Source organism: Aquarana catesbeiana, linkage group LG02, assembly GCF_042186555.1.
Source record: "Aquarana catesbeiana isolate 2022-GZ linkage group LG02, ASM4218655v1, whole genome shotgun sequence".
In the NCBI taxonomy this organism is placed as follows: Eukaryota; Metazoa; Chordata; class Amphibia; order Anura; family Ranidae; genus Aquarana; species Aquarana catesbeiana.
The window spans coordinates 701,685,071-701,712,344 of NC_133325.1; the positions used below are offsets into that span (position 1 = coordinate 701,685,071).

At 41.9% G+C, this 27,274-nt stretch overlaps 1 protein-coding gene across 1 annotated transcript in view; it reads left to right on the plus strand.

The window, feature by feature from the left end:
* AKAP10 (A-kinase anchoring protein 10) overlaps positions 1–27,274 on the plus strand; it is a 64,502-nt gene that overhangs the window by 22,711 nt on the left and 14,517 nt on the right. Inside the window, exons 2-10 of the mRNA XM_073616920.1 lie at positions 3,514–3,558; positions 6,584–6,772; positions 8,031–8,582; positions 16,629–16,727; positions 18,439–18,523; positions 18,858–18,981; positions 22,965–23,101; positions 23,256–23,400; positions 24,448–24,624. Coding sequence (XP_073473021.1) covers positions 3,514–3,558; positions 6,584–6,772; positions 8,031–8,582; positions 16,629–16,727; positions 18,439–18,523; positions 18,858–18,981; positions 22,965–23,101; positions 23,256–23,400; positions 24,448–24,624 — 1,553 coding nt within the window. The remainder of the gene's footprint in view (positions 1–3,513; positions 3,559–6,583; positions 6,773–8,030; positions 8,583–16,628; positions 16,728–18,438; positions 18,524–18,857; positions 18,982–22,964; positions 23,102–23,255; positions 23,401–24,447; positions 24,625–27,274) is intronic.

Consider the following 27,274-nt stretch of genomic DNA (forward strand, 5'->3'; position numbering starts at 1 on the left):
TAGTACCAGACATGTTCTTGTAAGGCTAACCCACTAACTCTTACGAAATGAAGCATTGTGAACACATGAACAAAGGGATCTGTGTTTCAGCATGCCACTAACATTTTCCAGTCGTTCAGCTTTCTTATATCCTTCTTCAATGGCACACAAGAAACAATAGTGAGCTTCTATATGCATAAGCTAAAGATTAATGGCCAAATACTAAAAATGCCTGAAGGATAATAAAAAAATAAAAAACAGCAGGACTACTAAAACAAATACATATCCTTTTTTATGTTTTACATTATAAACTTCTAGATAAAAGGCACAAATCATTCTGATCACAGAAAATATGAAATGCAGTCAGCAAGTAGCTCCAGTTTAGCAAAATATTATGGATGGAAAGATGCAGGACCAACAGAGGCACGCCCTGGGGGGACGGTGTACCAGACACAGCACCTATGATGTCATCATTCTCCCAAATCAGGAAACAGAATGAGGAGCCACGTACAGTATGGGAGTCTCAGTAGCCACACTATTCAAAATAATATTTTAATGTTATTAGATGTTGAAGATTTAAATGACCTGTATATATATTTCCTGAATTAAAACAAAACAAAAAAATGGAACCCCAAATAGCAATTGATAGCGAATATTTCAGTTCTGCAAGGTTTTTAGTAAAGCAACCCATACACTTATATTTAAATTCTTGGGGGCTCAAAGGATCAGCCACATCTATACCGCAATCTCCAGGTCCTTCCCAATGCTGCATCTACAACAAAACCACATTTTCTCTTGCCTACATTTCCCTTTGGACTGTCTATAATAGCTGAAAAAGATCGGTATCCTCCTTAGGCCTCTTGCACAGGGTACTCCTGTGTGGGCATTTGTTTTTTCAGCCTCGTTTACGTATGTATTTGCACGTATTTTCGCACATATGCATTTGCGCACAAACTTATTCTCACGTTCACAATATGTTTTATTTCAGTTACTTATATAGCGCTGTCAATTTACGCAGCGCTTTACATATACATTGTACATTCACATCGGTCCCTACCCTCAAGGAGCTTACAATCTAAGGTCCCTAACTCACATTCATATACTAGGGACAATTTAGACAGAAGCCAATTAACCTACCAGCATATCTTTGGAGTGTGGGAGGAAACCGGAGTACCCGGAGGAAACCCACGCAGGCACAGGGAGAACATGCAAACTCCAGGCAGGTAGTGTCTTGGTTGGGATTCGAACCAGCGACCCTTCTTACTGCTAGGCGAAAGTGCTACCCACTACACCACTGTGCCACCCGTGGATGATTGCTCACAAATGTGTGCATGCACACGAGCTCATTTTGCGTGCATGAGACGTAAATTACTGACCAAAAATAGCTGATTTTTCTTTTCTTTTTTTTTTTTTTTAACTGGAGAATGCACGGCGCTTGTTTACACGCCTGTGTGCATAGGCACATTACAATTAATGGGCTGTATTTTAGCTCAGTAAAAAAAATAATTTGTACTGAGCTTTTTCAAGCTGCAATGTGCAAGAGGCCCCTGTATCATACTGTAGTAGCGGGTGTTACAATACAGCATGTGGCACTGTGCTTCACATCAGCATGGATGACTTCCCATCTGTCCGAAAAAAAAATAGTCGTCCTGATTGCTTTTCAGCCATACAACGGAAGCCTTGTATTTTTACCAATGAATACAAGGCTTCCTGTAAACAGTAGGGATGGGTGGATGATGTCATAATCTCTACCTCAGCCAATTAGAGTAAGCCTTTTGTTTTATAGATAAAATATACAAGGCTTCTCCTGAATGGCTGAGAAGGATTTCGACCTACTTTGATTTTGTTCTGGTAGTAGACAAGAAGTCACCTGTTCTGCTGGGGAACACGGCACAGATTTCTGTGTGTAGCTGATTCCACTACAGTATAACAGCACACACAGTGACTGAATCACTTTGTAATAGAAACAGTTCCTTTGGGCCAGCTTGGCCAAAACGATCTAAATTGACAGCAGACATAGAATTCATATTTAATTAAAAGCTGAGCCCTGGAAAGGCATGCAGAGAGAAAAGGGCTAGTCACCAGTATTGCGTGTAGGCCTCCTACAGCTGATCTCTTCCCCATTACTGACTTACCAATACTTGCGCTGCTTAGTGTACTTGTGTGGAGGCAGCCATCTTGGTAGTAGGGCAGGACTTTGCATCAGGGTGGATTCAATTTAAATCACTAGTAAAAAGGCTTGATTTAAATCATAATTTTTTAAGAGCAATTGTCATCTCTGTATAGCAGCGGCTCCTCTAACCCACTGTTGACTCACCAACAGTCCCATTCACTTTAATGGGACGGCTGGTGATGCGGCAGTGACACTACAAGATGAGGGACATGCTGGCAACAGGTGAGTGGATAACAGGGGCTGCTATGATGGATCTGAAATGACAGGTGCTCTTTAAATGTAAGGACTTATTCTTGCTGGTAGTTAGAATCTTTAATATTTGCAAACAAAATGAAGGTTATTTTGATTAAGCTGTCAGTTTAGTAAAACAGCGATATCAGAACCAAGTCACTTATACAGTTTATAGTGTACATAGATTTGCAAAACAATGAGATAAAGGAATATTGCTGAACCTTGTTTTATCTCATGGTTACTGTGAAATTGTGTGACTGCATCAATGCAGCGCATGTTATCTCTGCTTGCAGAGCTTGGATTCATTGAATGAGTTTACCAAAAATGTAAATATTGTAGGATATACAGCCTCATACTACATAACTAAGCTCCATCTAATGCTGAACAAACTAAATTATTAATGTATCTTTAGATAGATTTTTACTCCAAAAGCATTTATTCAAATAAATTTGATAAAAATAAAAAACAGATTTTAAATAAAAATAAATAAATAAAAGCTGCCCCCTGATTTCTGATCTAATAAATGCCTAAGAAATGCACAAGAAGCAGCAGGAGAGGTTCCAAAAACATAGATTCATGGAATGAGTGAAGCATGAGTAACGAGATAAAGTGCAGATTTTACTTCAGCAAGCAGCACAGTAGTGACTCCACCAAATCTCACACTGCAGCTCTGAGACTCTTATTCATCCTCACACACCAGGAAGAGCACAGCTATTGTTGGGGAAGAAATCTAGTCTTTCAGAGAACTGTTTAGGCCAAACTAATATTACCAGATGTTTCCTATAAGATATCATATCTTCACTTTGTGAGTTCTGATCTGCTTTAACATTTATATACCAATGCAACAGAATTGTGTAGGCCAAGTTAGAAGAAGCCTTGGTTGGGCGATCTTATAACTGATGTTCCAGAGAGAAGTAATAATGTACGTTATGTCTTACTGGCATCCACCTTTAAATATTAGTATTGGGTGGGATTGTCTTGTAAAGTATTCTGTATGAGGATTCTGGCCAAACCCACCCTACTGGACCTTTAATCGTATTGTTTTCTTTTATACAAATTTCTTAGTAGGATCATTTTTTGTTTTTTTTTATTGTTTAAACTAACACATGCTTTTTTTATTTCTTTTACAGTTAAAGGAAAAGACCAGGGGAAACCTGATGTCAAAGCCGTTAGAGGTTGTACTTTTTTTTTTCTTTTATGAATGACTTTCACAGTTTTTGTTCTATGCAGTTTAGGGCCTCGTTCACACAGGGTGAAGGGGCTGTTTTTACCCGCACGGGGATGCACAGCTGTTCTGTGCATCCCAAGGCCAGCAGTCTCATTGATGTCAATCGGGACACAGCTGCTGCCTGCATGGAGATGCATGGAACACCTGTGCGGGTAAACACAGCCCTCCATGGGCGTACACTTTAGTATGTCCTATGGGAACTGGGCCTAAGATTGATAACATTAATGTAGCAAAATCCCTTTTAGTGACAGCACAAAAATTTAGGCTGGGATCCTTGATCTCTGAAACCCTCAAGGTTTTATCCCTTAATGGGAAATACCGGTTAGAAAGTGAAAGATGACTCCCCCACATTTATGGTCACAGCAGCTTGTAACTTACATGCAGAGCAGCTTAGGAACATAATGGACTTCAGCAGGCACCTGGCACCTACACTATATTTTCTAAAGTATTGGGACGCCTGCCTTTGCACAGCCATGAACTTTAATGGCTTCCCAGTCTTAGTCCGTAGGGTTCAATATCAAGTTGACCCACCCTTTGCAGCTATAACAGCTTCAATTCTTCTGGGAAGGCTGTCCACAAGGTTTAGGAGTGTGTCTATGGGAATGTTTGACCATTCTTCCAGAAGCGCATTTGTGAGGTCAGACACTGATGTTGGACGAGAAGGCCTAGCTCACAGTCTCTACTCTAATTCATCGGTAATTTAAAGGTGTTCTATCGGGTTGAGGTCAGGACTCTGTGTAGGCCAGTCAAGTTCCTCCCCCCCAAACTCACTCATCCATGTCTTTATGAACCTTGCTTTGTGCACTGGTGCCCAGTCATGTTGGATCAGGAAGGGGCCATCCCTAAACTGTTCCCACAAAGTTAGGAGCATGAAATTGTCCAAAATGTCTTGGTTTGCTGATGCCTTAAGAGTTTCCTTCACTTCATAATCCCTTCTCCACAAAATGATTTGGACCAGTGCATAAAGCAAGGTCCATAAAGACCTGGATGAGCGAGTTTGGGGTGGAGGAACTTGATAGGCCTGTACAGCGTCCTGACCTCAACCCGATCCAACACCTTTGGGATGAATTAGAGCGGAGACTGGGATCCAGGCCTTCTCGTCTAACATCAATGCCTGACCTCACAAATGTGCTTCTGGAACATTCCCGTAGACACACGCCTAAACCTTGTGGACAGCCTTCCCAGAAGAGTTGAGGCTGTTATAGCTGCAAAGGGTGGGCCAACTTAAAGTGGTTGTATACCCCGCTTTCACATTTTTACCTACAGGTAAGCCTATAATCAGGCTTACCTGTAGGTAAAATGATTATCTCCTAAACCTGTGCGGTTTAGAAAATATTTAGCTTGCATGCAACCGCTGACACAGCAGGGCATGTACTCTGAAGGTTCGGTGGATACTGCCGGAAAATCAGAGCTTCTTGCCGGAAAGTGGGAGTGACGTCATTGTGGCTCTGGCCACTCACAGCGCCGGAGCCGTGAACCCGGAAGAAATGCCAAGGTAACATGTCGGCTCCCTCAGCGGTGACTGGGAGGTGATGCCGTCTCTTCGTTCTAAGGTAAGTATTTCATAATGAGCTAGTATACGGTGCATATTAGCTCATTATGCCTTTGCCTTATAGGTTTTTTTTTTTTTGCGGGCATACACCCACTTTAATATGGAACCCTGCGGATGAAGACTGGGATGCCATTAAAGTTTATGTGTGTAAAGGCAGTCGTCCCAATACTTTTGTTAATATATTGTGTAGCGCTAATGAGCATTTAGGATGTGTTGTACAGGCATTCACATTGCGTCAGGCAACACTTCTCAAATGCCGTGTGTGTGTTTTTTTTAATATTTTTTTTTAACAAGGCTTAAATGGGAAATCACTTTTCAAGCTGTGCAAACTGCGCCGTAAATGCACTGTAAATGCTATGGGTGCGTTTACAGTGAGTTTATTGCCGCGTACACACGAGCGGACTTTACGGCAGACTTTGCCCGGCGGACGGGATTTCGTCGGACAATTTGATCGTGTGTGGGCTCCAGCGGACTTTGTTTGCTCAAAAGTTGGACGGACTTAGATTTGAAACATGTTTTAAATCAATCCGTCGAACTCGAGTCCGGGCGAAAAGTCCGCTCGTCTGTATGCTAGTTCGACGGACAAAAAGCCACGCTAGGGCAGCTATTGGCTACTGGCTATGAACTTCCTTATTCTAGTCCGGTCATACGCCATCACGTATGAATTCGACAGACTTTGATGGATTGTGTGTAGGCAAGTCCGTTCATTTAGAAAGTCCGTCGTAAAGTACGTTGGAAAGTCCACCGGGCAAAGTCTGCCGTAAAGTCCGACCGTGTGTACGCGGCATAAGGTGTGTTTCAATAGAAGTAAATAGAGGCAGTTGCAAAGCGTCAACACTTGGTAAACTCTTCAGGCAGCCTTATTTGTGCCTCGCCGCAACGCTAACGCTGCAGTGTGAACACCTCCATCCGCTCCACATTGTAACAATTTTGTGTGGCATTGATAGGCATTTGAGAAGTGTTTAAAAATGTGTCCCAACAGCCTTTTTTTTAATGCCTCTATTAAAGAGCCCTTATACAATGCATTAGCAGAAAAGAAACCTGCTGGCTAACAAGTTTCAAATCTGTTCTTTTAAATGTCGGGGAGGTATAGGCTCCTGCTGTACTTCTATGCCCACTCAGATGTAAGCGCTTCAGGTTACATCTCTGCCCCGTCTCGTCCCAGGTCATTCACAAAACACACAGCCCCAGGCTCCCTTTTGGAGATGCAACTGTAGTGCTGGGGTTTGCTAAACCTGCAGCGCTTACATCCAAGCGGGCTCAGCACAGCAAAAGCACTTGCACAAGGTCAAAGATTTAAAAATCCCTCAATGACCCCCAGTTTTCAACAGGACATATGACGCATAGGATGACATTTGCATTTACTGTTTAGGCCTGTATATATAGTACAGACGGGCTAAATATGTTTTTTTTGTTCCAGTTCCAGCACCTGTACCAGTACATTCCCCATCAAGGAGTCCCAAAAACAATGCCTTACTGGAGGCAGCTGGACCAAGCCATGTGGCTATTAATGCCATATCGGCCAACATGGACTCCTACTCAAGCAGCAGAACGGCTGCACTTAAAAAGCAGCCAATCCACATGGCAGCAGAACACTTCGGAGACCTAGGTAAGAATAATTTGAGCCTTTATATAACTTTACTAGCCTTTGTTTTGAATTTATCACATTTTTCTTTTGTATTCTTTGTATGGAAGGCTTTTTTGGAGTGGGAGTAAACTCCCCATGTATGATGTTTACCTATAGACAAGTCTATAATAAGGCTTACCCCTATAGGTACTCTAAATTTCTCCTAAATGTGCACCATTTAGGAGATATTTACTTTAGATGCGGCCGGTGACGTCAGCGGTGCATACGTTCTGAAGGAACAGCATACCGTGCCCTTCCTACAGAGCCGTGCCATAAACAACAAGTCTCGTCAGCACTGGCTCAGCCAGTCAGATAGCCGAAGCCCCCAAACCCAAAAAGAAGAAAGGGTGAAGATGGAAGCACCTTCAGCGGTGACAGTGCACCGCTGGAGAGCTTCGTTTTCAGGTAACTCTGTCATAATGTGCTAGTATGCGATGCATACTAGCACTATATGACTTAAACGGCCTAGGGCCAATTGTGTTATTTTACTTATTTTTTTTGGATGCGGTTTACTACTACTTTAATAAATGATGGTCTTTTTGTGCTCTATTTTGTTCATTTTGATGTTTTTTGGGACACCGTCTTTACCTGTTGGTGCTGTCCACCCTCTTAAACTTTATACCAGTCATTACACCCAAAATAGATATATTGTTTAGATACTTGTAAGCTTAATTGCAAATATATTATGTGTGTGTATGTATATTAAAGTGATTCCAAAGGTTGTAGTTTTGAAAAACAAAACTAACAAACATGTTATACTTACTTGCTCTGTGCAGTGTTTTTGCACAGAGTAGCCCCAGTCCCCCGTTGGCAGTCCTGGCCACTCCCCCCTGCAGAGTGCCCCCAATACCAAGCCTCTTGCTATGGGGGCACTTGAGCGGGCTCGCTCCCGAGTTGTGCTCCTGTGAATGTACATTATTCGTTCACACACGGAGCGCGGCTCGACCCGTCCCTCGATTGCTCCTCATTGACTCACTATTTGTGATTGACAGCAGTAGGAGCCAGTGAGGAGATAGAGACCCCGGAGAGCTGCTGCTCTCATTCACATTCCTGCATCGAGATGGGGCTCAGGTAAGTATAAGGGCAGGCTGGAGGGGAGCTGCACCCAGAAGGTTTTTCACTTTAATGCATTAAAGTAAAAAAAACCTTCTACCTAGAACCGCTTTAATTAGGCTAATAGCTTCAGGCTTTAAAAAAAAAAAAAATCTTCTTATAAGTCTTACATTTTTTTTTTTTTTAGGTCGATCGTGTCTGAATTATGAATCCCAGGATGCAAAGTCTAGCCTTTCAAAGACTCTGGCACAGGTGCTACAAGACAATGTGGCGCTCCCTTATTTTATCCAATTTATGGAACTCCGCAGAATGGAACATTTAGTCAAGTTCTGGCTGGAGTCCAAGAGTTTTAATTCCACAACCTGGTCCCGAATAAGAGCATACAGTTTAAACACAGTCAAGCACAGCTCCCTGGCGGAACCAGTATCTCCGGCTCCTAAACGGCCAGACTTGTCTGCAGCTTCCTCACTAGCATCAGCTAAACAGCAAGCTCAAGATTCTTCTAAAGTTCCACAGCACACGTCTAGATTAAAAGGACTGAATTCTCCTGCAAAGCAACACAGCACTTCAAATCACTTGCAGGTGAAACAGAAGATTGGACGAGTGCCGGCAATCCAGCTAGAACTCTTCACAGATCAAACGTTACCCTCGCATGAGCAGTCTTCCATGCTTAATACATCAAACAGAGACAGCCCAACAGATGAAGGACTGAAAGACATGTCACAGAAACTGATGAAGAGTAAGTTATCTATTTACAGATTTGTAAATGGTTTCTCTGGGGAAACCTAAACACCAACAGAATTTTCTGAAGCGTTTGTGCCTAGACTAAAACAGCACATAGATGATTCGATTTTCTTTCCTTCCACCTTGCAGGGAGACTTATTGGCTGGCAGAACATAATGGTTACTGCTAGAGGCTATAGCTGCTAGCAATAATCGCATGTAAAAAATCTGACCGGCTGGTTGTACCCAAGTCAAATGATGGGTCATCTTGGGTACAATTAGCTTGCCCATAGATGGATTGAATATCAGCCGGTCCCTGCTGCACAGGCTGAATTTCGATCTATGTATGGCCGGCCTTACTTTGGTAGCAGTCTTTGGGGCTAATTTACCAAAGAATTAGGTAATGTTCACTTTGCAGATTTAATGTTTGAGCTTAGTAAAAAGGTGCAACCATGTTTGTGTTAAATACCCAACCATGCTCAGGGGAAGTTGGAAAACAGCATTTGTTTTTTGCATATCGTTGATTGATTAAAGTGAACACAGCTTCACGTTGTTTACTAATACTCAGTCAACAGTATTTAGCAGATCAACCATTAAATCTCCTCTTATACATTTCTGGTGTGAAATAGTGTGGATTTTGGCATGATTGAAGATCGTGATGCCCTTTATAGGTAGCCTTGTCTAAGCCATAGACCCCATTCATACCTACATATTCAGGGGACATGCACAGAAACGTGTGTTTCTATATGCATTCCCAGGATGTACACACAATGCATGTGGTTAGCAGACACATGTTTTGTCATACAACAAAACACACTGTTTAAAATAAAAAAAGCGCAAAGCTCATCGCCTGAAAAGGTGCAGGCGCTTCTTTGTCACACGTTGGACAGCCCATTCAAATGATGGAACAAAAAAGTGGTTCCAAGTTGTGCTTTGTGTGAATGGGGCTTTACTCTTTGGAGTTGAGTCAATAGCCAATGACTGAGAGTGCTGACCATAGCGTTTTTGCGGGGGGGCCTTCCCCCACAATAGCACAGCAGGGAAGTTCGCTGTACTATCATCGCATGGTCAGTACAGCAGCTCACCCGGAGCTGTCAGATTTTTATTTCCGTTTTGCCCTGCCGGGTTGAACGAAAAAAAAAAAAACACGAATACTTGATTTGGCGTTTTGGGCTGTCGAGCAGAATCGCTGTGATGTTGCCTGCAATCTCAAACTGCACTGCAATTGCAAAACGCATGTTTGGGTGCTATTCATTTTCGATGGCACCTGAAATGCGGTGCAGTTTTGCCACGAAAAAAAATCATACGGCAAACCAAAACGTGCAAAGATTTTCACCCAAAAGAAGCTCCTGCTCCTTTTTGCGCCATGATCGTGGCAAAATTGCATTGCGTTTTAGGTGCCATCAAAAATGAATAGCACCCAAACATGCGTTTTGCGATTGTAGTGTAATTTGAGATTGCGGGCAGCATTGCACAGATTCTGCGGAACATCCCAAAACGCCAAATGTGAATGGAGCCTTAAGCCTCGTACACACTATTAGTTTATTTTCGTTCAACCCAGCAGGGCTGAACGAAAAAAGAAACTCTGACAACTCCGGAGGATCTGCTGTACTAACGATGCAATGTTAGTAGAGCGATCTCCCCTGCTGCGCTATTGTATTCCTGATGGTGGGCCCCCGCCAGAATGCTCTGGTCAGCGCTCTCAGCCATGACCTTTTTCAGTCATGCCCCATTGACTGATCAGCTGCAGTACACACGGGCTGAATGTCAGCCATTTTCTATTGAACCAGCTAATGCTGTCAGACATTCGGCCCTTATGTATAGACTTTAGTCCCCATCTCCTTTCAAATATTTGATGCTGAGGCCCATGGTTGCATTGTCCTTAAAACTGAGCTAGTAGTTACTGTTAAGTTTGCCACATGTTACAATCTGATTATACAATCTCTTACATCTACCACAAGTATGTAGTGCAAGGGTCTGCCTGACTCAATGTACATTGATTGGATAGATTATGTAGTTCCTCATATTACATAGTTTTGGTAGAACTAAAGTGGATTGTTCAAAAATTTTACAGTGAGATGTATGTTGAGACCTAGGGATGATGTTGCTGAGACTTTTGTTTGCTTCAAGCAGGTTTAGTTTTACTATACAAGTCTACTGGTATTTCAATAGCCAGTTGCATCAGGTAAAATGCAAAAGGAGGTCAACTGCAGGTTGATATCACCTGCCAGTGAATTCTGAATGATCCCAGATGTGTCTCAAACTGATGCTGTTGACAAGCACAAAGTGTGTCAATACAGGCCCCAAGAGTGTCTGACATTATTAAGGGCTTGTTCGCACTACTGTGTGTGCAGTTCCTGGTGCTTTTATGCAATGCATAAATGCCAAAGGCACATAGAAAACAGTAGTTTTCTATGTGCCCTGTTCATCACACAAAACCGGTGTGATGTGCACTGCAGTGTGTAAAAAATGCAGGTATGCTGCATTTTTCTGCATCGCATTGGATGACACCACCATACTGCTGTGCAATATATTGTTTATGCACTTTATTTAAAGTTTTTTTTTTTTTAAAAAAGTAGTAAACAGTGCTATGCACATGAACTGCTCATTATTCACCTCTCTGCAGGAAAAACTGACAGCTACCCCCACACGAAAACTGCGCACTTAACGCGAACGAGCCCTACCTCCTGAATATTGTTTTTGTTATTATTCATGTTATAAGACTTCCATAATGTTAACCTGTCACAAACCTGAGCAATTTAATTTGAGCACACAATGAAAAAATGTGTAATACAATGAATTTTCCTTAAAGTGGCTGTAAAGGCTGAAGGTTTCTACCGTCTGTGCCAAAGGATCCCCCCAACCCCCCTTATACTTGCCTGAGCCCCATCTTGATCTAGTACTGTGCACGAGAGCAGCGGCGCTCTCCCTCCTCACTGCCATTGGCTCCCGCTGCTATCAGTCAGATTCTGAGACAAGGGAGCAGGGGGTGGGACCAAGCCACCCTGTCTGTACTAATAGATGTAGACCTAGCGGCTCAGTAGCGTGCCTACAAGAGTGCCCCCCATAGAAAGCGTCTCTCTATGGGGACACTCAATGATTTGGTGGAGCCAGGAGCGCCGGTGGGAGACCCGAGAAGAGGAGGATTAGGGCTGCTCTGTGCAAAACCACTGCACAGAGCAGGTAAGTATAACATGTTTGTTTTTAATGCAAAAAAGTCTAAACTTTATATCACTTTAAAGCTCCACCCAAAAGGGAAAGTTCCGCTTTAAAGCCTCCTCCCTGCCTCCTGTTTATGAAACTGAGCTTTTAGAGAGGAGAGGGAGAGCGGGTACCCAATTTTGACAGGTACCCGCTCCCACTTCCGTTCCAGTCATCTTATGCAATTGGAAGCGGAAGTTCTCCTTCCGGGACAAGTCAGAGTGGCACGCTGCTTGTGCATGTGCTGTCACAGCTGAGTGCCCATAGTGAAGTTGTTGGCGCTGACACAGGATGAAAACAACAGCGGTAAGTCCACCGCTGGATCGTGGGACAGGTGAGTGGCTGTTTATTAAAATGATTGTAAATTCTCGTTTGTTATTTTTATAGGGGGAAAAAAAAAAAAAAAAAACATGTTCTTCTTACCTGCTCTGTTGCAGTGGTTTTGCACAGAGCAGCCCGGATCCTCCGCTTCTCGGGTCCTTCTTCGGCGATCCTGGCCCCTCCCTCCTGTTCAGTGCAGCTTGCTATGTGGTCACTTGAGCCGAGTCACAGCTCCCTGTGTCCATTCAGACACAGAGCCCCAACCCGGCACCACCCCCTCTCTCCCCTGATCAGCTTTCTGACGTTAATTGGCAGCCAATATAGCCGCTACTGTGTCTCAGCCAATAAGGAGGGAGAATCTCGGATGGCTGAGACACTCGTGGACATCGCTGGACAGAGAGGGATCACAGGTAAATATTGGGGGGAGGGGGTGGGAGGGCTGAGGGAGGCTGCTGCACATAAAAAGCCTTCTATCTTAATGCATAGAATGCGTTCAGATAAAAAAAACCTTCTGACTTTACAACTTTAAATAAGCAGCTACACTTTTTGTAGCTGCAGAATTAAAAACAAAAAATACAAAAATGACTGCAACTTCACGTTAACATCTGCTGTACTGTTGCACGAAAATGAATTTTATATTTGCCATAATATCCTTTTAATGGAAACCCAGAGAGCTTTACTCCCAGAGGCTTTTTAAGCAACATGATTTGACTTACCATAGGTTATAACAGAGGAGGTCGTCTTTTCATTGTCTTCTAGGGTGTGGAGTACTGTGGACTATAAAAGGCATTTATTTTTATTTTTTTTCTTGCTGTGTTCATTACAAAATTATTGCAATGAAAACAGAATCGCTACTAATCATGTAAGATAAAACAGTTCTTGAAGTATAACTAAAGGCAAAACTTTCAGGTTTGGATACAGTGAAGAGGGATTAGACACCCTGTAAATTTGTTTTGCTGTCTGTGTCCCTGTTAGTGAGATTCACCCTCTCTATTTGTCCTGTGTACCATTTAAAAGCGAAAGTTTAAAAAAAAAAAAAAAAAAAATCCCAATTTTGGGTTGTCCCCAGAAAGGTATTAGAGGGAAAATCTTCCAATGGGACACTCGTTTCTTACTGCTATTCCCTTAATTTGCAGGGATTTCCTCTCACTTCCTGTTTGGTTATTGGACAAAAAGTTTTTCATATAGTTCTACTTTAACTGCTTGAGGACCAGCTAACTGCGGCAGGTTGGCTCCCCGGGCAAGCCGTCATCGCTGTATGTCGGCTGCTTTAAGAACACTAGGGGGAGCACGAACGCCGCGTCAACAGAGCTGATGCGCGTGCCCGGCGGTCGCAAGGTCTGCCGGGCACCTGCGATCGCTCCTGAGAGGCAGAGCGGAGGTCTGCCAATGTAAACAGATCTCCGTTCTGTCAGGGGTGAGGAGACTGATCAGTTGTTCCTAATGCTTAGGAACAGCGATCGGTCTCCCCTAGGCAGTCCCATCACCCCACAGTTAGAAACACTCCCTAGGTAACACGTTTATTCCTGCCAATGACATTTTTACAGTAATCGGTGGCTATTTTTAACTCTGATCGCTGTATAAATGTCCTGATAAAAATTGCAGATCGCCACAATTGCTAGTAAAATATTAATAAAAATGCCATAAATATATCCCCTATTTTGTAGACGCTATAACTTTTGTGCAAACCAATAAATATACACTTATTGCGATTTTTTTTTTTACCAAAAATATGTAGAATACATATCGGCCTGAACTAGGGGTGCAACGGATCGTCACCGATCCGTGATCCGAACGGGCCAGGCTTGGGGGTTTTTGGGGTTTTAGGAAAGGCCGCGGCTTCGGCCTAGCTCCGGAGCCGCGGCCATCTTGGTACACCCGGCAGCGCTCAGCTGCGTGCTGACGTCATCACCCCGCCCTCAACTCGTGGGTCCGGCGGCTGGCTTGGCGGCGCCGGCTTCTCTTAACACTGTCAGACTAACAGCACTGTAATGTATACAGTGCGGGGGGACATGTGGCTGTATTACAGTGGAGGGGGGGGGGGGGGGCGTGTGGCTGTATTACAATGGGGGGGGGCGTGTGGCTGTATTACAGTGGGGGGGACATGTGGATGTATTACAGTGGGGGGGACATGTGGATGTATTACAGTGGGGGGGACATGTGGATGTATTACAGTGGGGGGGACATGTGGATGTATTACAGTGGGGGGGGGGGGACATGTGGATGTATTACAGTGGGGGGGACATGTGGATGTATTACAGTGGGGGGGGGACATGTGGATGTATTACAGTGGGGGGGGGACATGTGGATGTATTACAGTGGGGGGGGGACATGTGGATGTATTACAGTGGGGGGGGGGACATGTGGATGTATTACAGTGGGGGGGGGGACATGTGGATGTATTACAGTGGGGGGGACATGTGGATGTATTACAGTGGGGGGGGGACATGTGGATGTATTACAGTGGGGGGGGGACATGTGGATGTATTACAGTGGGGGGGGACATGTGGATGTATTACAGTGGGGGGGGACGTGTGGATGTATTACAGTGGGGGGGACGTGTGGATGTATTACAGTGGGGGGGACGTGTGGATGTATTACAGTGGGGGGGACGTGTGGATGTATTACAGTGGGGGGGACGTGTGGATGTATTACAGTGGGGGGGGACGTGTGGATGTATTACAGGGGGGGGGACGTGTGGATGTATTACAGTGGGGGGGACATGTGGATGTATTACAGTGGGGGGGGGACATGTGGATGTATTACAGTGGGGGTGATGTGGAGATATTTTTTTTTTTTTGTTGATCCGAAAATGATCCGATCCGTGACTCTGATCCGAGGAACGATCCGAACCGTGAGTTTTTTGATCCGTTGCACCCCTAGCCTGAACTGAGGAAGAAATTGTTTTCTCTAGTCATCTTCCAGGACGGCACACCTGAGAAGTAGGCCTGCCGTCTTGGAAGATTTCCCAGAAAGACAGTTACTGGTAAGTAACTGGTACTTTTTTTTTTTTTTGGATATTTATTATAGTAAAAAGTAAAAAAATATTGTTTTTTTTTCAAAATTGTCGCTTTTATTTTTGTTTATAGCGCAAAAATTAAACGCAGAGGTGATCAAATACCATCAAAATAAAGCTCTATTTGTGGGGGGAAAAAAAGGACGTCAATTTTGTTTGGGTACAACGTTGCACGATCGCGCAGTTGTCAAAGCGACACCGCGCCGTATCGCAAAAAGTGGCCTGGTCCTTAAAGGGGGTAAATCTTCCAGGGCTTAAGTGGTTAATATATATGATGTGTGTGTGTGTATGTATGTGTTCTACTTTATCATCATTCAGACATCTGAAACTTTTTAAACTCTCATATTCTAATTTAAATTAGTATTTTTATTACTTCTTCCCTTGTTCTCTTATTTAGAGTAACATTTAGGTTTTGTCTTTGATGTGCAGCCATTGCCATGTGCATTGTTAGTGGAGATCTTCCCAGTGTAATGTTTAGGAATACTAGATTTTTTAGTTTCTATTGGCCTGTATATTATTAAAAAATGAATATTCATAGTAAAAATGCATTTATCCACCCCAAGTTAATTTGTTTCTCGTATGGATTTGTTGAATCTTTATTGTAGCTGTTTACCATCTGTGATAGTTCATATTTATGCTGTGAGACTGAGACTACTATATGTGCAAGCTGAACCTTCCTCTTGCTCTGGTCTTGCAGATTCAGACAGATTGCTTTAGAAGAATATAAAATATATTTTTACAATGGGGGGTACAGGTTTCTTCTGTCTAGGGCATGTGGAAAAAAGTCATATTTGTTTATGTGAGGGCGGGTTCCCCTTATGTCTTGCCCCAGGGGATGTTGGTAAAATGTGGTTTCTTCCATTGGGCTGGTTGGTTGGGTTATTGTTATCTTGACCCGCTGGCTTCATTACTTTGAGTCATTGACCTGGAACAAGGATGCAGATCAGGAAAGTCAGAAGACCTTACATGCATATCTGATACAAGTCAGCAGTTATATTGAAACAAAAGGGTCACCAACAGCCAGACAGTAGTCTAAAAAAGTTCAGTCCCCATTTTGCTTTCATGGCAGGTTTCTTTTGTATAATATTTTTTTTTTTTTTTTAAATGAAAACTTGCCCATTCCACCACCTATAACAAAAGTCTTGGAACACTTGCCTTCAATGGGGCTCCTGAACTGCAGCTGGTCATATGATCTTTACTGAAGAGCGAAGGATCAGAAACGTTCAATTCTATTAGTCTCCTGCTGCAGAGATCATGTGACCAAATACCATGGGCTCCCGGAGAAGTGTTTTGTTTTTTTTTGTTTTTTTCAGTGAAGATGTTGCCTGATCTAGGTACATTTTCAGCCAATCTGGGCTGTAATTATGTGTGTAGCATTGAAAAAGTCTGGTGAAAATATACCTTAGGACAATTTCATTTCTTCATCAATGTCTTTTGTAGTAGGTCACTTTTGATTGTATAATATACTGGCTCACTAGTTTTAAACTTCTATGTTCTATATTAAGCTTTTTTTTTTTCTTGTTAGGTATAGAGCGAGATGCTGTAAATACATTCACCAAATACATTTCTCCGGATGCTGCTAAACCAATACCGATCAGTGAGGAGATAAGAAGTGATATTGTAGGTATGTGATTCAATACTGCTAGTTCTGCGATAAAGTGATTACTTCATAATATATACTGTATGTTGTGTGTTTCCAGCTATCTATATAGACTGCAGAACATCTCCCCCCTATGTTGACGGGGGGTGCGGGTGGGGGGGGTCTGTAGTTCTGTTCTAGGGTGGCAATGCTGCTCCTTTATACCGCTGACATCCGCCACTCCATAGAGCTGAATGGAGCTTCCGATCAAGTCCACCTGAAAAACTGACAGGGGGACATAATCGGAAAGCCTGTGTGAAAGGGGACGAGCTCCTCTGTAGAATGCAACATTTTTCTGTAGCTTTTCCCTTCAACTCTCATAAAATGTGTTTTATGTAGAGTGTTTGCGGACTAGTAGCATGTGAGCCCAGAGATTGTCTTTTAATGAAAAGCTGTAATAGTGTAATGATGAGCACTAATGATGAATGAAACCCATCTGACGGTCATGTTCATCCAAATCATCTTTAAGGTATACATTTCAAATATAGCCAAATATGTGGGAGAAATCCTGATAAAAGATTCAGTGCAGCTTCTTTTATGTGGATTAGTTCAGAGATCTTCCCTATTAGCGTGAAGACCACATGACTTGTGTGTAATAGGGTCTCGTGTCTCTGTCTTGTGACAAGGGAGAGACTAAGTCAGAGTTTTGTTCATGTTCTCCTCTGGGATGGCTAATACAGAAAAACTTTAATCCAAACATTGCATTCAAGCATTCACTTTTTTTTTTTGTTTTTATAAAGATAAACATTCACAACTGGGCTTATGAAAGTACTGCTGCCTTTTGAAATTGCTAAACCCAAGTTACTCTTCCATCTTTAGTCTGCAAGGGGTTTTGGGGTCCATTCTGAAAGAATGATACCACATCATAGCGATTTAATTTAAATTACATTACCACAATGCAGTAGTGTGATTGGACCCTATGTGTGTGTCAGTGAAGATGCAGCTGCATTATTTTGCGTTCTTCATCTGCCTGGAGTTTCTCAGTATAAAAAATGTTGGTTGCCATTTTTTGCTATATTAAACAGGCTTTATATGGCGCCAGCAGTTTGCACAGTGCTTTGCAACATTAGGGCAAACATTACAGTTACCATACAATTCAATATACTGTATAACACAGAGCTCTTTCAGCCCTACTGTAATTCTTTACCTACATTTCAGTGTAAAACATCAGAGCTCTCGTAAACTTTGTTATGCAGAAGAAAAGTTTACAGTGATATAGAAACTAAAAAACAATTGCCGTCCTTGTGTAAAATACAAGGAAGATTGTAAATGAGCAAGTAATCCTTAGCGCATCTTGGGGTTTAAACATTTTGGTTAATGTTAGAAATGGTTTAGCTCAGCTTTAGACCATTCTTTTTAATGCCATCTGTTCAAATTGGTGCGACTTAAAGTGAAGAGGTGCCTGCACTACTTTGGTGTGACTTCTGATGCGACTTTGGTCCAGAGAATGTAAAGTCAGATCAAGTCGCTCCCAACTTGCACTGGAAATTGTGTGACTTTGGAGACGCGCTAATGTGAACAGAGCCTAAATTCAGTCTTTGTTCTACTGAATGCATCCTTAATGAAAAAAAATGTGATTGTTACTATCTCCAGCAACAACTTTTTAACACAGTTACACAGAGAATAGGTGTTTGCAGCTCTGCCTTTTGGGAATGATCTGATGGCATGGTTTTTTTTTTATTATTATTATTTGCAGCTAAGATCTGTGGCGAAGATGGGCAAGTGGACCCCAACTGCTTTGTTACAGCACAGGCCATAGTATTTAATGCCATGGAACAAGAGTAAGTTTTTACCACTGTATGTATGGTGGCGGGATACTAATCAGTGGGGCATGTTTACACTGACACAAAAAAAGACATACTCCATCTTTCTGAACGTGTTTCATGTTACACCCAATTTTAGGGTGTGACCTGAAACATGGTCGTAATCCCCAACAACCCACCCTCAAACTGTTCCCCCACCCTCCTTACCTAAAGAAATGTTTTTATGGGCCTAATGGCTAAAACTAGAGGAAGGTTAACATAAATATACTTCCAAAATCTTACTCTTACTTTGGCTATGTTTGTTTATAATCAATGTCCGAGAGCTACTAATTGTTTCCTCCCTGTTGTACAGGCACTTTCCTGAATTTTTGCGCAGTCAGCATTTCTGTAAATATCAGATTGAAGTGTTGACCAGTGGAATAGTTTACCTGTCAGATATATTGTTCTGCGAATCGGCACTCTTTTACTTTTCAGAGGTAAGAGTACTCAATTTTTTTCTGGTTTCATCACTCATCTTTTATGTTGCTCATTGTCAATTATGTAAAGAGAAGTATGGGGTTGGGGTTTTTTTTCAGTATCCTATTTACCTAGGTGGATGCAGCATCGGTCCCCCAGCGCCTTTACACTGAGAACTGAGCGATAGAACACCGCCAGTCACTTAGTTTTTGACAGCTCCGTGAGCAGACTGTGACAGACTGTCAGTCGCCGCTCTCTGCTCTGCTCCCTCCTCACTCACTGGAGCGCTGAGCTGTGGAGGGGGCGGAGCAGCCGGTTCACTCTCTCAGCGACTTGGTGGGAGGCTGAGCGGGGTGTCGGTCAAGGGACCTGGCAGATCCTGACTAACATTGTTGTGATGATGCAGCCCATGGACTGACTTCTGTGACGTCAGCAGAGAGCGCACTTCAGCCTGCTCTCTGCTGAAAACTGGTCACAGGAGTGCAAAATGAATTGCACTCCTGTGATCCACAGAAGTATAGCCAAATGAGCTTTGGCTGTACTTCTCCTTTTTAATTTGGCCATGTATGTTTTCATCTTTTCTTAGTTTGTTAAAAGAGGCAGTATGGCAGATTGGATAATTGTAGAGCAAGCAGCCTGTGGGCTCAGGTGCACATGGGTTTGGTTTGGACACCATAAAACAAACCTGTATGCTCATTAGCCAGTTGAGTACCAACCTCTATTACTGATTTATTACCAGACCATTTTCCAGTGCTTTGATAATTTCACAGTTACTCTATCATGCACCACTGTATGCACATTCATTTATCTTGCTTTCTCAAATATGGAGTTTTTTGGCAGTATTTAAAAGCCACTGAGTTTGTTTTTTTTTTTAATTATTATTATTTACACACACACACACACACGGAAGTTTCCCTTTGTGTTACAATTAAAAATGATAAGGATGGTGCAAACACCACAAAATGATCCCTTTTTGAAAAGTAGACACCCTAAGGTCAGTCTCATTTTTGCCACAATTTTTGGAAACAAAGAAACATACTGGTATTGAGGGGAGTTAAACACGGAACTTTGGTATTGGTGCACTAGATAGAACTCGTACAGGCCATACACAGTGCGAGGAGGTGGTGAACAGGTTGATGTACAGGTCACATACAGTAGGAGGATGAAGATGATGGGGTAAAGGTGCAGATGTGCGGGGTAAGGCAGTTAAAGGGTTAATACACAAGTCACTTAAGAGACAGTATGGAGATCAGATGTATAGGAGAGGAGGAGTGGGAGTTAAAAAAAAAAAAAAAACTTTAATTACTATCTCCTGCTGCTGTGATTTGTACAGAGATTGGGAACTAAGGAATGACTCATTCATTCATTAGTTCCCCTTTCCTTCCCTTCCTCCAGACTACACAGCTTACATCTGTGATTGCTATATCTGTGACCAGTAAACACATTCCCAAGGTACAGAGCTGCTTGGATCAGCTCTGTACACATTGTTTTTGAACAGTTCACAAGCATTAATGGGTGCACTGGTCGCATGGTGGTTATTTCTGTATTGGTGGTTATAAAAAACATTGCAGAAATAAGTGTCCATCACTTTGCCATTTAAAGATGTACGGCGGTAGGTAATTATTAAATAATAATAAAATATCTGATTCATACCTCTTCTTCAGGCTTCTGTCCCCTCCCACTGTTGCTACAGAACCCCTCACATCTTCCCCAGATTACAAAATGCAGGACTGCACGACTTTTAAAAGGTTCCTGCATTACTTTGGTGCGACTTTTGATATGACTTAGATCCATTGAGTGTAAAGTTGCACCGAAAATTGCATCAGTCGCGTTCCAAAGTCGCACTGGAAATCGTGTGACTTTGGAGACGCGCTAATGTTAATGCAGCCTAACAGTGACTGCTTAGTTTTAGGTGCCATTATACTCTGTATAAAATGTAATACAGACAGCAGAATCCCAAAATGCATTTGTACTGCTTTAATCGCTTGGTAAAGTGGATATCTAGCCAGAACTTTAGAGAATTACTACAATCTCTGTTAGAATTCTGGTAGAGGTGCATCGAATGGAAATTTTGGTGTTGAAACCAAAAAGGCAGGATGCACGTGGCCGAAAACCGAAAATGACAGTTTTTAATATATATATTTTTACATAAAATTTTATTATATTCAACCTTTTAATATCATGAGTGGATTGTCGGCCATTATTGGCACTTTTTAGCGCAAGAAAAATGCATCCCTTTAAATTCTATGTATGTCTTCACACTGGTCACAGTTGTGTTTCCATTGTGGTGTTAAAAATCTTGCTTGCTGCATGTTTGGTCAGTAAAGCCCCTTTCACACTTGTGTGATTTTTTTTCCTGCGACTTTGGACATCCGAGTCGCATGACAAGTCGTACCCCATGATAACCATTCATATCTGTGGGACTTCAGAGTAGTCCCAGTACTCCTTTGGTCCGACTTTGATGTGAGTTGAGGTCCATAGACCCCAATTTTTCACAGGCATTCCCTGAAATCGCGGAAAAATTGTGGCCGCAAAATCTTGCAATTTTCAAGTCACAGCAGTGTAAAAGGGGCCTCAAAGAAAAATGCACCAAAAACGTACCTCCCCAGTAAAATGCATTGAAAACGCAGCAAGAGAGCATCAATAATGCACCCCTGCTAAATTTTTGCTGCGGTTTTTGAGTCACATGACTTATAAAACACACCATAAGCGCAATAAAATTGCAGTAAAATCGCCATTTTCGGCACCTTTTTTTCTTATCGGCAAAATTCCAATAACACCATTTTCACCCGATATGTTTCGGTGGCTGACATTTCGGTGAATCTCTAGATTGTAATGCTCTTTGTCCCCATGGGAGATAATTTTCCAAACTTCCTTATCCAGGTACTCAACTAGAGATGAGAGGAAATCTCCCTAAAGTGAAGGCAGATCCCACATTTAACAATTGTATGGGACTTTATCAATTGCAGAATAGTTGCTGGGATTTGCTATAAGCTTGAACTGAGGGTTCTCGTTCGGTATCTTTTAATGGATTAAATCACTTTTCATTAAAGCGTAACTCCACTTTTGTTGAGAAAAAAACATTCCCCTCTGTGAGATCTATGTACATTACAAGGATTATAACAACCTTTGTTGCAGATTCCTACCTTTTTGTTATTCTGAAGAAATGACTGCTTGTTCCTTTGTGCCCCTGTGCTAAGTGGGTCAAATTAGAGTGGTTTCATAAATATCAATCAACTGTGCAGCTGCAGAGCACTAATGAGGAAAGCTGCTGGGTCTGCACCCCTTTAGACATGTTCCTATCGGGAGTATCTCACCAAAATATAATACATCTTTGTTCCAGGGGATGCCTGAAATTTGACTTGTATCTTAGGCAGACTTCTGGGAAAATCGGTGAGCCAATCCCACAAGCAGAAAATGTTTCTGGGGGGCAGTCTGTACACATTCTGTGTACAGAGCAACTCCAGGTAGCCATATTGCAATGCTTTTTCAGAAAATTACAGTGACTACAGATTGAAAAGGGAAAGGTCATTTTTAATAACATTTCAATTACAATATGACGTGTCGCAATTGTATACGCTATATTATTTTTTTCTTTCTTTTTTTTTTTCTTTCTTTTTTTTTCCCCTCATGACAGTGGAGTTACCCTTTAAATGCAAAGGGTAATTGCACCAAATCAGATATCATCTCTTTACTGATTGTTGGCATTCTCAAAGCTTATTCTGGTTACTGCACTTTGCACAACATCTCTGCAGTTTTGCATGGTCTGATTGTGTAAGTTCATATGACTTTAGTTCAGAAATTATGTCACACAAATGAGCAGTCATTATTGCTTTATAAAGTATATCAGAATAGCCGATTGCTTGGAGAGGTCCCCATGCATCAATAAAGGGTTACTTTCTGTAACTCTTGACCTTCTTCAAGTGTTGCTTTGCATTTTTTATTATCCATTCTAAAAAAATCTATTGGGTTCAGTGAAGTAATAAAGTATTGTTTTTCACAGTACATGGAGAAGGAGGATGCCGTAAACATATTGCAGTTCTGGTTGGCTGCTGACAACTTCCAGTCTCAGCTTGCAGCTAAGAATGGCCAGTATGATGGGCAGGAGGCGCAAAATGATGCCATGATCCTCTATGATAAGTAAGTATTAGTTGTTTAAGATGCAGTTTAAATTTCTTATATTCTAGAATGGATGATATCATGCTATATCCTATCAGCCTGTATTAAATATTTTACAAACTGGAGGTGTGTAAATCTAAGTGATTTGATAAGTTGTTTTTTTTATACTCTTTAGGTATTTTTCTCTGCAAGCAACACACCCTTTAGGTTTTGATGACACTGTGCGTCTGGAAATTGAGTCCAACATCTGCCGGGAGGGTGGCCCACTCCCAAACTGCTTCACCACCCCCTTGCGTCAGGCTTGGACCACTATGGAGAAGGTGAGATCATGACATTCTGACAAACTTTTGTTTGCTTATTGGAGCACGTGTCTCTCTGCCAGTATAAAAAGAAGTCTGTCTTCATTAAGTTTTCATAGACCACATGTGCAGTCACAAGTAATCTGATTATGTTGTGTTTAAATTGATTTATTGGGCAGTATGTAGAAAAGCTGTTCTCAAGCTTGTGAATGCGGATCAAACGGTATTTATCCCAGGTAGATGTGCTCAGATGAATGTTAGGAGTCTCTTTCTGAACCTTCAGGCTAGACATGACAATTCTGGGACATGGGTGGTGGCTTCCTTAGACATGAAGAAGGCTTTTGACTTTGAGTGGCCTTACCCGTTTCAGCATCTGGAATCCTATGGGTTTGGCCCCGTTTTTTTATCTCCTGGGTGAAACTATTATACACTGAACCATTGGTGAGATTATGGGTTAATGGTATTATCTCTGAGCCTTTTCCTATTTTTTGTGGGATTAGACAGGGGTGCCCATTATCTCCACTCCTGTTTGCCCTGGCCAAAGAGCCCCTAGCGACTAAGTTGAGGTCTAGTGATACCTTCTCTGGTCTTCGAGTGTGGCAGCTGGAGCAAAACGTGTCATTGTATGCAGATGACATGCTACTATATTTGCAGGATCCGGGCCCCTCTCTTTCAGCTGCCTTTGGGCTGATTCAGGAATATGGGGACTTCTCTGGCTTTAGGAGTAACTGGGCCACGTCGTCTCTATTTCCCATTGATGAACATGTAGTGGTCCCTGCTGATTGTCCCATTCCTCTGTCTGGATCTTTTAAATATCTGGAGAGTCAGGTGCAGCTCCCTATCTCCTAGGTTTTTGGAGCTAAATTTGGCACCGAGAATAGGTGCCAGGGTGTTGGGTGTCTTTTTACAAGAGCGCTGTTGAAAATGTAATATTTTTAGAAGAGATTGCAACAGCTCTCTCCAGGTAATGTATGTGCTTCTTTTTCTGCATCTGAATACAACTTACAGTATTAATATTTTATATTAGTATCATTATTAGAACTAATATACATTTATTCTTTGTTTCAGGTCTTCTTGCCTGGTTTTCTCTCCAGCAATCTATATTACAAATACTTGAATGATCTCATCCACTCAGTTCGAGGAGAAGACTACAGTTGGAGTACAGCAGGCAATGCTGGTCAAGGGAGTCAAGGCACACCCAACCATGAGCTGTATTCTGGCTCTTCTGAGAACTCCAGCTCTCAGGTGCTGCTTAACAGTAATATAGTTTTCTGTTTAATGGGATTCTCCTATGTCTTTATACATTTAAAACTAATACAGTTTAGGAGCAGTAAACCCACATGGCCATCTCTGTCTGCTTTATAGCTAGGTTGCTTAGCCAGCTGGGGCCACTTTACAGGAAACTTTTTTTTTTTTTTTTTTTTTTTTATTCATAGGAGCTGAACAGAAAGGTGACTGTAGGTACTTTGCTGTTAGGTGAATCATTTTACATGTACAGTGGATATAAAAAGTCTACACACCCCTGTTAAATTTGTCAGGTTTCTGTGATGTAAAAAATGACACATCGATAAATCAATTCAGAACTTTTTCCACCTTTTAATGTGACCTATAAACTGTACAAGTCAGTTGAAAACCAAACTGGAATCTTTTAGGGGGGGGTTAAAAACAGAAAACTAAAATAATGTGGTTGCATAAGTGTGCACACCCTATTATAACTGGGGATGTAGCTGTGTTCAGAATTAAGCAATCGCATTCAAACTCATGTTGAATAGGAGTCAGTACACACATGCCATCATTTAAAGTGCTCCTAATTAAACCTGAATAAAATTCAGCTGTTCTTTAGGTCTTTCCTGACATTTTCTTAGTCGCATCCAACAGCAAAAGTCATGATCTGCAGAGAGCTTTCAAAGCGTCAGAGGGATCTCATTGTTAAAAGGTATCAGTCAGGAGAAAGGTACAAAAATAATTTACAAGGCATTAGATATACCATGGAACACAGTGAAGACAGTCGCCATCAAGTGGAGAAAATATGGCACAACAGTGACATTACCAAAAACTGGGTAACATTCTGTTTACAGAACAACTCCAGGTAGCCATATTTCAGTGCCCTGATTAAAATATAGCGCCAACAGTGTCGCCAATCAGTGCCCAGCATTGCCCACCACTGCCCACAGGTGCCACCAATCAGTGCCTGTTAGTGATGCCAGTCAGTGCTCGCTATCAGTGCTGCCCATCACTGCTGTCCATCAATGCCCATCAGTGTCGCTCATCAGTACCGCCTATCCCTGCCCACCAGTGCCACCTATCAGTGCCACTTAACAGTGCCCATCAGTACCCCCCCATCAGTGCTCATCAGTGCCACCTATCAGCGCCCATAAGTGCGGCATATTGGTGCCGCCTCATCAGTGCCCATAAGTGCCACTTCATCAATGCCCACCAGTTCAGCCTATCAGTGCTGCCCCATCAGTGCACATCAGTGAAGGAGCAAAATTGCTTAGTTACAAAATTTACTGACAGAAACTAATTAAAAAATGTTTTTTTCAAAATTATGGTTTTTTTTATTGATTTATTTTTTAGTAAAAAAAAAAAAAAAAAAAACAGAAGTAATTAAATACCACCAAAAGAAAGCTCTATTTTTGTGAAAATGATAAAAATTTAATCTGGGTACAGTGTAGCATGACCATGCAATTGTCATTCAAAGTGGGACAGCGCTGAAAGCTGAAAAATGGCCTGGGCAGGAAGGGGGTGTAAGTGCCCTGTAAGAAAGTGGTTAAGGGTGTGCACAATTATTATTATTATTATTATTATTATTATTATTATTATTATTTTATTTTATTTTTTTTATTATTAGTTTTACTTCCCTCCGCCTAAAAGTTTTCAGTTTGTTGTACAGTTTATAGGTCACATTAAAGGTGGAAAAAGTTCTGAAATGATTTATCTTTGTCTCATTTTTTACATCACAGAAAACTGACATTTTAACAGGGGTGTGTAGACTTTTTATATCCACTGTAAGTGGGAGCTCCACCATGTCCCCTGTAATCCCATAAAGCTTTGCAGGGCTGCTTCAATGCACGAAAGGAGATTTGTTTAGTAAGGAAGACAACTACCGGAAGATTGTGTTTTGCTACTATATTCTGTTAGTTAAAAGATATGTTAGGTTGACCTAACGTGTGATGCAGAAGACTGTGTGTGTCAACCAACTATCAACTTTCATTAGTTATACTGATTTTAAGTGCTTGAGTTGCTCTTCAGCTGCTGCGGGTTGCAGCAGACTATTTTTCTTACTTTGTTATCAAAGGGAATCTGGCATGAAATTTACTACCTGTTATGTAGGCATACATTATCTGACTTTGCAGATGGTGATCTACCTGAGGTAGGGGGAACAGAGATGTCCTTCAGAGAAGTCATTTCTTTAGGATTGTGCCAGAAAGCATTTAAAGTCTATATTACAGTATGCAAGTATTGACTTTCCTCAAAAGGAACCCGCTAATTTCAAGGAAACGTGTAGTGAGACAAATGGGATAACTACCATTGCTGACCTCCTAAAAATACAACGCACCTGACGGTTTCAGACATTCAACTCTCTGAAACACTGAGAAGTTTTGCAGGCATGAATTAAAGGTGAAATAAGAATACTCTGTTTTAGGTCAGTGACTTAGAAATTATTAAAGCCTTTGGATCAACATAGCAGCCAATGGCTTCCTGTTTCAAAAGGAGAGGTTAACAGTGGCAGCTTGTGTATTTCCTTTAGCACAGGTTTCCTTTAACCACTTGCCTACTGGGCACTTTTAGCCCCTTCCTGCCCAGGCCAATTTTCAGCTTTTACTTTGAATGACAATTGCGTGGTCATGCAGCACTGTACCTATATGAAATTTGTATCATTTTTTTTCACACA